This window comes from Gobio gobio (assembly GCF_949357685.1).
Source record: "Gobio gobio genome assembly, chromosome: 7".
NCBI lineage: Eukaryota > Metazoa > Chordata > Actinopteri > Cypriniformes > Gobionidae > Gobio > Gobio gobio.
This window is the reverse complement of record NC_137103.1, coordinates 33,956,633-33,966,902: the sequence shown is the minus strand read 5'-3', so window position 1 is coordinate 33,966,902 and position 10,270 is coordinate 33,956,633. Positions and strand designations below refer to the sequence as shown.

Sequence of the window (10,270 nt, the reverse complement as noted above, 5' to 3'; positions counted from 1 at the left end):
ATAATTCCATTTAATTCAGAGCATATGATGATATATAGCCTACATTAGTCTTAGCCTATATTAAAAGTATCTGTAGACTATGGTTCAGTTTTATTTGTCAGATGCAGTTGTCAAATGCAGTACTGTTATCGCAAACGCACTAATTTAAAGAAAATATTTTAAATAAAAATAATAAACTATTATAATATAAGTATAAACAGTATTAATAAAAAGTTATACAGATATGTAATAACCTATAAACTATTTTCAAACTTTATAAACTATATATTATTATATTATATTACATGATATTAGCCTATATTCAGACTGTTTTAAGTTGAACATATATGAAGTTAATAAACAACTAGGCTACATAAAATGCATTTTCGCCATGTCCGGTCTTGAGGTGTACGTCTAAAACTAAATTAGGACGCAAGTGAAAAGAAATCCGGTGTGAAAAGCATTCACACTTTCCAAAGGCTGTAATTGAATCAGCGTATATTTACTGTTATCAGTGTGTATTGCTTCCTTGGTTTAAGAGTCCATCAAACGAGCAGATTCCACATCGAAGCGATAATTAACACACTACACATGCCGAATACACAAACTGAATGATTGCTGTGCTTTAATAAACGCTTTATTAACGTGTTACATCAAAGAAACGTCGATTGCCGGTTTATGTCATGTTTGTCAGGGATCTAATGTAGGCCTAATTAAACTTGTGTTATTTTGCTACATAAAGACATATTTAGTCAATATAGCCTAAGCATAAAAATGCACGTGCAAAATGAAATAGGCAATCCTAAAACTATGTCAAGCACCACTTACAAAGAGCTCCAAAGGTAATCAATTATTTACTTTGTGCAATGGTAGTATGTTTCTGAGAATGCTCGCACACTACCAAACAAAAGCAAACAATAAGACGAGCTAACACAATTCCAAAAGAAGTCTTCCCAACGGGAAAACACGGAAACGACGATTTCCTGAGCTATCTTAAAAATAACCAGCAGATGAGCTGCAAGTGTCTTGGTAAAGAAGTAAACGTGCGATTTCTAGCATATGTTCCTTTCTTGAATTCGCCACCAGAACAAACAAAGTTAATTAATTACTAATTGTATCAACATTTACAAATTAAATTAATAATCTTATTTCACTTGCAATAAAAATAGCCTACATAACAAGGAAACATATTAGGCTACACAATTTCTAATAAATACTTTTTTTATAACTATGTAGCCTATAACTTGTTTTACTGAGTGTGTGTGTGACATTTAAATATGTAATATATTTTCTCTATCAATTTAAACATCTCAAACTAAACGTTCCAAAGTGTCTTGACAATCCGCAAATTAAAAACAAACAACGCTTCACACCTTAAAGATAAACTCTGAGCAACTTCTTTGAAATCACAGGGTCAGATCGATGTTTATTCAGTTGCACGCGAATAATCTCACGGTCCGTGGGTCCCTCGGAGCCTAGCGTGATCAAACAAAGTACACTTGCGAGAAAACACACCTGCTGGCCTCCCCACACACACAAACAACAGTCAAGTATGCGCGTTCTTGGTCAAAACTTTACGCATCGTGTCTGAGCAGATCATAATAGCTGTTATAACTTCTGCTTTCCGGTTAATACTATTCACTCATGTCAATAAGGAATTGTGGAGTTCAGCGCGCAGGGGATACGAGCACAGCTTCGGCGTCACATCAGTAGTTCATCAGCGCTGCATTGTTGAAGCTGACAGTGACTAATACACGCGAAACTGCATCATGCGGGATCGTCCAGAAAAATCACACGTCTGTGACAGAAGAGTTTGCCAACATTTCCATTACTGTCTCTCACAGGCCACCTGAGAACCTTTGGCAGCGACCAGAAGTAACCTCGAGGTGAATTTATGAGCAGAGGAATCATGAAATAAACTGAAATGCAGATTGACGTTGGTAGTCACTTAATTAGACTTAGTCACTAAATTTAGTCTTTATTTCGAAAGAAAGTTCACAACATTAAATCGACCACTGTGTGGATAGGGTGATTGTAAAAGTAAATTCCTAAAGATTAAAATTTCTGCTACATCAGATTGTTATTAAATAACATTATGCTAAATGTAAACTTTTTTATTTGTTGGGATATAACTGTGACTTAAAAAAGGTCATGACACTACGTGTTCATTAGAAAGTAATAATTTGCTTACTGTACAAAATCCTTGTAACACACAATTAAGTACTGTTCGTTACTAACAACTTTAAAATAAAATATAATTTATACGTGTCCTTGTAGAGTTCACAACCTGAAACAATTATAATGGTTTTTCATCTTAATTAAAGGGAGCTATAATGGTACCCGGTTTACGCATCTGTTCATGAGAAACACAAGACACCTTTTTCTTGGAATGACCCCATTATACCTTTTAATGAGTGCCATTTCTAGAAAATATGGCTTTTTTTGCTGTACAAATCCTGCAACACTCCTACGATGCTGAAGATATTTTATAATAATATTAATTTATTTAACATTTAATTGGAATCTTGCAAAATGACAATCTGCATGACCTAAAGTACTACAAATGTACAAAATGGTAGTAGTTTAGTTTTTTTCCTTCTCAGAGCTTAGATTTTATAATGAATGGCTTGTCAGAATTAAAATAGTGGGTTAAAATTAAACAAGAGTGCAGTTAGAAATTCCCAGAAGAGAACATTGCGGCTCTAAACGAACTACTTTGTGGTTTGCAGAAAGCACAAGAGACATGATTCAGGCAATGTTGTGTTTATGGGATTTACTGGTCAACACACTAAATGTCCCAGTTCACAGGGAAAAGGGTAATTTACCACAAGACAAGAACACCCTCTAGCATACACTCATACACGCACACAAACTCGCTCGCATACACACCCTAACTAGTCTTACCTGTGATTCCCGATTTCCTTAAGGTACCAACAGAGCACTAGACTTAACAATACTTTTTTTTTCCACTGAAATGTTTGTACTGTGAATGCTAAACAAGTTCTGGTCACACATTTTATGTTCTACTTTTCAAAATTGAGCAATTTGAGTAAAGTGTATAAAAAAGGACAAATATGATCTAGGTTACAATGCTATAACACAGCTCATATCAGGTGATTACGGGATTATGTATTAAGCAGCATTTTAGGAGCTCTATGCTTTGAGGTGTTCAGTCAGCAGTCTAAAAAATACGAAATACTCTCACACTCTCACGCATACGTTCACTAATAAGCATAAAACAAAGTCTGCCAATGTGCATTTTCTAAAAAAAAAACATTTGTGTACTTCCCCATAGATGCTTTGAATGCAAGTACAGTAGTTAAACTGAGGTTGTACCATTCAAGCTCCCAAACCACTGACATTTAATGACCAACCACACACTCATATGCACAAATATTTACACTTCTTCAATCTTATTTGCTTGCCATTGAAAAGGAAAAATGTTTCTGAAGGTGCATCCAGCATAAAGTTGTCAAATATCGATACAACACACTGACAAAAAAAAAAAAAAAAAAGAGAGAGCAAAAGATGGCAGCTGATCTGTAAGTCTGTGGTGGTGCCTGCATGTCCGGTTTTGAAGTGTGAGGATTCCATTTTTGTTTTTCCTTTCCTGCGTTTGTGAAGAGCAATTTATGTGGGCAGAGCACACAGGGCAGACCTCTCTTTGAGACTCCGATTCACTTCAACATGAAGCACGCATCCGAAGAGAAGAGAAGAGAAGAGAAGAGAAGAGAAGAGAAGAGAAGAGAAGAGAAGAGAAGAGAAGAGAAGAGAAGAGAAGAGAAGAGAAGAGAAGAGAAGAGAAGAGAAGAGAAGAGAAGAGAAGAGAAGAGAAGAGAAGAGAAGAGAAGAGAAGAGAAGAGAAGAGAAGAGAAGAGAAGAGAAGAGAAGAGAAGAGAAGAGAAGAGAAGAGAAGAGAAGAGAAGAGAAGAGAAGAGAAGAGAAGAGAAGAGGTCACTCTGTAGCTTTGAGAGTGAAGGAGAGGCGAGGTCGGGACTTGCCCTTCCCCAATATCATCCTCTGTTCCTCTTTCTGTTGTTTCTGCCTCTCCTGCTCTAGCTTCATGCGTTCCTCGTGGATCTTCCTTTGTTCTTCTACTATACGTAGCTGATCCTCAGCCTGAAACAAACACATGAGCAAAAGTGACTTTTTCAATCAGCCAAGGCATACATTTAGGTTTATTTGAGGTTGTTTGATACACTAACACATGAAAATGTACCGTAATTAATTAATTAATGAAAAAACAATGTTCATTGTATTTGATCCTACCATATAGATAAAAAAGAGGTCACTGGGGGCTTGGTTGGCACTGCCCAGCACCCATTTTTAAAACTGAGACTAAACATTTAAAAAATGGCAGGAACCACTATGCAAGTGCCAAAAAAAAACAAAAAAACACTCTAGTGTTCACAATGACGAAACCGTCTAAACACTTCAAGCAAACACGTGAGGGAAATTTCTTTTTGTCCATTTTGAGAGGGAGCTCATTTGCATAAACAGAAAAGCCTATAATTGTAACGACCTTGAAATGTACAAACACAAAAGCCTAAGTATCACCACAAAAGTTTTATCAAAGAAGACAAATGAAAGCTTCAAGAGATTTTAATTATCAGTGGACATAATATTCAATATTAATCCACTGGGTTGTTCTCTGCATTGAAGAGCTCATATCAGGGTTCCCACCAATTTTGATCAATTAATTTCCATGAACATTCCAGATTAGCACTATAATTGGATAATTTTTAACAAATTTCATAGAAATTCCATTCACAAATATCTATTCATAGCCAATTCAATATTTAAGAGAATTTTATTATATCCTATATACATTTCCAAGACCTATTTGATTTTCAGGCCTGCATAACATATCTTTCTGATATTTCCAGGTAGGGGTGTATATATATATTGACGGTAATCGTGATATTTAAAAAGGGAAATATTCATATCATGTTATTACTACACTAAATAACATTGTAAATAGTTAAACACCTGTCAAACCACCTGTTTGAAACTCCAACATAGTAGGTGGCGGTATTGCATCTTATTATTCATAAAATTAAAAAAATATATATATAGAAATTGCAATAATATTTTATGTTTTCATACATAATGAAAAGACACTTTTTGTGTGGACAACCAATTCTGAGAGCGCATGTGAAGCATACTAATTAACTATTACATTTAATTATATTTGTTTCATGTAGATATTTTTATTTTAGGTTTAGTCCATTTATATTTGTTTTGTTGTGTTAGGCTTTTGTTTCTCATCTTCCGGAATAAGTCATATGTTTTGTTGTCAAAACAAATCAAAGCAATAAGTACCAGCTTAGCTTGAGCATCAGCAATCTTTCGGTTGTTTTCTTCCAAAATTCTCTCCAGCTCTTCTCGTTTGGATTTTTCTTCCTCCTAAAGGGGTGACACGGTGACATGTTAGGGCGGGCAGACAAATCCAATGAAATAAGTCCACATAAACCCAGTTGCACACTCAAACACGTCTACACTCGCACAAACAGGTACCAGTCAGCGACACTCGCACACTCTTTCACACGCTCTCCACATTTCACATTCCGAACTGCAGCATCAAATGTCTGAAGCTAACCTCTATGTATGCAACAATAAGCAAAAAAAAACCCACCCACGAATGTATTCAGTCACACCTTTAATCCCAGCCACGTTTAAATATATATATACACATCCAAACATCCATTTACGCATTCATTAAGAGCCATACAGAACAGGTATGTAAAAGATAACACATCGACAACTAACGAAGAATCTCATTCGTTTGCAGATGAAAAAAAAAAAAAAATCAGTTCGTTCTCTCTCTATTTTTTTATTTATTTATCAGCATCCATAAGCAAGAAGTTTCAAAAGAAAATGAGAGAGACAAAGAAAGATTAACTTAAATAAAGGAGAGTGAATAGTAGTGGCTCACCAATGCTCGTATACCTACGCCTTTCTCCTTTGACTGTGTACTGTACCTACACAACTGCTGATTAAAGGGGTGAGTATTTACTGCCTGGTTCCGTGTGTCCCGTCCTGGACAGCGCAGCACCTCCCCTTTAAAAATTTCTGAGCTGCTAGCACGAGCTAGTGCTCTTACACAGCAACACCACATGCAGTATATAGCACAGTCCAGGAAAATGAATTCTGTTAATCATACAACATTACCGTGTGGGGACGTCAGGCTATTAACGTTAAAGGATGTTATAGACTGCAAAAACACAAAGGTGGGATCATTCGTTAGATGTGTTTGTTTGAAAACAAAAACAGTGATGTGTTTGCGTCTAAGCTCAATGGCACAGTAACGTTGAGTGTGGATGTAGATGTGTGTGTCTGTGTGTGTGTGTGTACCCGCACGCCAGCACTCCTGAGGAAAAGCAAATTGTGAGGACACAGAAGTACATTTAAAACACTGCACTTTAAATGACGTCAAAACGGAAGAGTCAAAGGAAAAATGAAGTTAGAAATAAAAAAGCAATTCATAATTGTAAAACACAAATGACAGAAATGGATGAGCAATAAAGGGAGGGTTGTAGCGTTTCGTGATTGATGGTGCAAATGAAGACCAAATCGTGTGCAAACGCTAAATGTTCAACAATACAGATTCATTTAATGGTTCAGTACCAGGGCTACAGATGAGGGGGACAAATCTAAAATGTACAGAAGGAGGGCACATATCTAACCCTATTAGTGCTGAGCCGCTGAATTTTGTGTGTGCTTGTGGAATGGAATTAGTTTCTTGTTCATAACTCATTGCATCTTTACAATTAGAGCACAGTAACCCTCCTCTATGGTATGGGTGGAATTACAAGCTAGGGATTTAGCAAATTATCTCGTTTAAGTGTGGCCACAAAAGGTCTGATGTGTTTGTTACATCCAAAACCACATTACGTCTTCTTGACCTATCAAAGTGTATTATGGTGGAAATAAATCAAAAAGGCCAGGTTTGAATGCCGAGTGACCTTTTTAAGAAAAGCGTTTTATTGAAGACAAACAGTTTCATACATTGGTGACAGTAAAACGATAAAAGATATGAGCAACGAGAGCAGGGTAGGGGTGGAAAATAAAAGGGGAGAGAAAAGATAGGAAACATTATATTGGACCCGCACAGCCGTGGCAAAACGTTCACTTGAATCCCCTGAGAGTGCACTAGAGGTGTGTGAGATTCGATCAAATCACATTAAAGCATTACAGAGAAAGTACAGAGGTTGTCTATCAACAGAGTAAACGAGGACTCCATCAATCAATGTCTTTAAATATTAGCGTTCCCTTGAGAGCAGCTCGACTGAACTTCTCCAAGCATCACATCACACCTTGAACATGTTGCATTCTGTATTTTATTTCATTCCCCACTCAATCAATTGAGCTAACTTCCATCCGCTACCCTGCATCTCCTGCTCTGTCTCGGGGGAAAACAAGTGTCAAGTTGTGCCACGACTGCGGGTGTGCGGTTTGCGGCTGTTCTCCGCTGTGTTCCGAACGACCGAGCGTTACCTCTCTGGCTTTCTGGGCGTTCAGTTCGGCCTGCCTCTGTCTCTCTAGCTCCTGCAAAAGCTGTGCCTCCATGATGCGTTTGGCCTCCTCCACCCTCCGCAAAACCTCATGCTCAATCTCGTCACGTCGCTTCTCAAGCTCCTCCTCCACCCGCCGCGCCACAAGCTCCTCCACGCGCCTCGCTGTCTCCTCCTCAATCAGACGCTCTTCGATCTCCAGCTGACGGCTGTGAAGGATACAAGAAAGGAAGGATCAAACATGGCAGTTTCATCGCAGACCCTTAAAGGGGATGTCTAATGATATTTCATGCATTCGGACTTATTTACACAGTTAAAGAGTTGGATTCTCATGCTAAACATGGCCAAAGTTTCAAAAAACAATGTATTTCTCTGCCAAATACACTCCTTCAGGGTTCGTATGGCCCAGTTCGACGCTGGATTTTGCAGATTATTTGAAACAGAAAGATGGAGCGGTCCCAGCGATAAAAGATCCTGGTCTGTGTAAATGTCTGATTTGTAGGCAATCAGCGCATATAATGTAAACAACACAAACACATAGTGAATCAAAAGTTATCCAAGGATAATGCAACGATGTTGTGTATGTGTGTGTGCTTGTGACTCTTTAGCTGTGCCCATGGCACGCCTCCAGGAGCTCGACTGTTTTAGTAAAGAATTGGTACAGCTGTATATGTCTTTTATAAATCTGATAAAACTAAAGACTCTTCAGGGATATGAAGGATCCAATACTGCTCTATAGGTACTCAAGATTAATCTGAGACTGGCAGAAACTGTGTGTGTTATGTCCCCTTTAACTTATACACAATGATAAACATAGAGTGAAGAACTCATACAAGAGTAGCAAATTTATTTGTTTGCAGTCGGGCCAGTAGTCCCTTGCCCTGACTACATTTTCACTAGCCCCCCATTTAAACATTTTGACTGCAAAATAGAGAAGTTAAATTTTTTTCAAATGTTATAATTACTAATTTTAAAAAATATATATTTTAATATCATTTTTTTTTTTTTATAATATCTACTTTAAAATGTTTTTTTTTTTTTTTTGCGGAAAAGGGTTAATGTGATAAAATTGTATTTAGCTTTTTGGAAAAAATGTTTCTTATATATATATATATATATATATATATATATATATATATATATATATATATATATATATATATATATATATATGTTGTTGGATTTTTATCATGCATATGAAACATTTTTAACATTTGTTTTCTTTACAAAGAAAATTAGCAATTATAGCCATAAAATATACAGTTATTATAAATAGGAAACTCCAAGATAGTCAAAACATACTAATTATTTTTCAACCAAATCTTTCTGATGCTACCAAGACTATATAATTTCACTAAAGCGTCATTTATGTTAGTATACAAGTTTAAATAGATAAGCAAATTTTTCATAACTAAATGCATTTGACAAAATGCACTGCTAAGGGCCGATGATACTGGTAGGCTTGACCTGTCATCTGCATAATTCTGAAACTAAACACGATACATGTGTGCATGCTGACATGACATTATAAACCCATAAAGGAAAACATGCCACTCAAAGGGAGGCTATGATTACAAAAGCAAGTTTTACCTTTATTTACAATTTAAGCATGACTAAACCATTAGAGGAGAGCACGCTGTCACACCTGGCCTTAAGAAGGAACACAAAAACAAAGACACATACTGAACCAAGTGACCATAACATTGCCCAAAGCCAAAACTAAAATTTAACAACAGCAGCCATCTTTTGATTTGATTTCAGTGCCATGAAACTCGATCCAGGGCCTCTTTTTGAGCTTTAAAACACCCTGAATGTGTTTACAATGTACTCCGGGTGAAGATCAAGCCTGAGGCTGCAGCAGCACTTCTCTTCCTGTTCTTTCACTATATTCCCCCCTTCCATCTCTTCCACAAACCTCTTAACATTATACTGGTGGTCTCCAATCACAAAAGAGAGACGTCAACAATCTGTGATAGTTACAAAAGCGTATCAGCTAACACTGGCAGCAGATTTCAGTGATGAGATGACCTGATGTGTGACAGCTTCCTATGAGAGTCCATGGAGTGATGAAAGTTCACTGAATACAGATAGGTAACATGAAACATCACTTTTTTTGCACACTAGCTCAGTATATTAGGTTCTTATAAATATTAAACAACAAAGAGTTGCTACTTGAAACATGAAACAACTGAACTGAAGAGATAGTGCTGTCCAAACAAGTGACACTTCATACATACATACATAACGTTACGTGAGACAGGCCATGTGTGGCATATAGACACATACACACATAGTCAGACAGACGTGTATGTGTGTATATATAAAAGATAGGCATCTTACATCTTTCTCTGTCTCTCTATGTCTACTCTCCTCTCCTCTTCTTCTCTCTTCTGTTTCTCGTCGTTGTTTCTCTTGCTCAGTGTCCGTCCAAACATGTCGGTTCGGTCGGGAGGTGAGCCACCCCTGTCCCTCCTGCTGCCGGATCTCGAGCGGGACCGCCTGCTTCTCTTCGGCTCCTTAGATCTGCTCCTTTTCTTGCTGGATTTGGATCTGGAGCGGCTCCGTTTGCGGCTGTGTTTAGAGTGTTTGGACCGGGACGAGCTGCGGCTCCGGGAACGACCCATATTCTGCACGAGTAAATCCGACTAACACCACTAAAGAGGGTCTTATGAATGCAGTGATATCTACAAAGACCTCATGTAATATTATATGGCGGTTACCTGTAAAATAGTTTAATATAAGCTAGTTTAATAAGGGTATTTGTTGCTTTCTGCTCC

The 10,270-nt window shown here is 37.3% G+C and overlaps 1 protein-coding gene across 1 annotated transcript; it reads right to left on the bottom strand.

The window, feature by feature from the left end:
• Nucleotides 1-2,734: 2,734 nt before the first annotated feature.
• Nucleotides 2,735-10,267, bottom strand: arglu1a (arginine and glutamate rich 1a). Its single transcript, XM_079821228.1, has 4 exons — nt 9,834-10,267; nt 7,477-7,702; nt 5,302-5,385; nt 2,735-4,098 (listed from the first exon to the last, which is right to left on the bottom strand). Exons 1-4 carry the CDS (start codon nt 10,115-10,117, stop codon nt 3,934-3,936), a joined length of 759 nt encoding a protein of 252 aa, XP_079677354.1. The 5' UTR covers nt 10,118-10,267; the 3' UTR covers nt 2,735-3,933.
• Between the last annotated feature and the right edge of the window lie 3 nt (nt 10,268-10,270).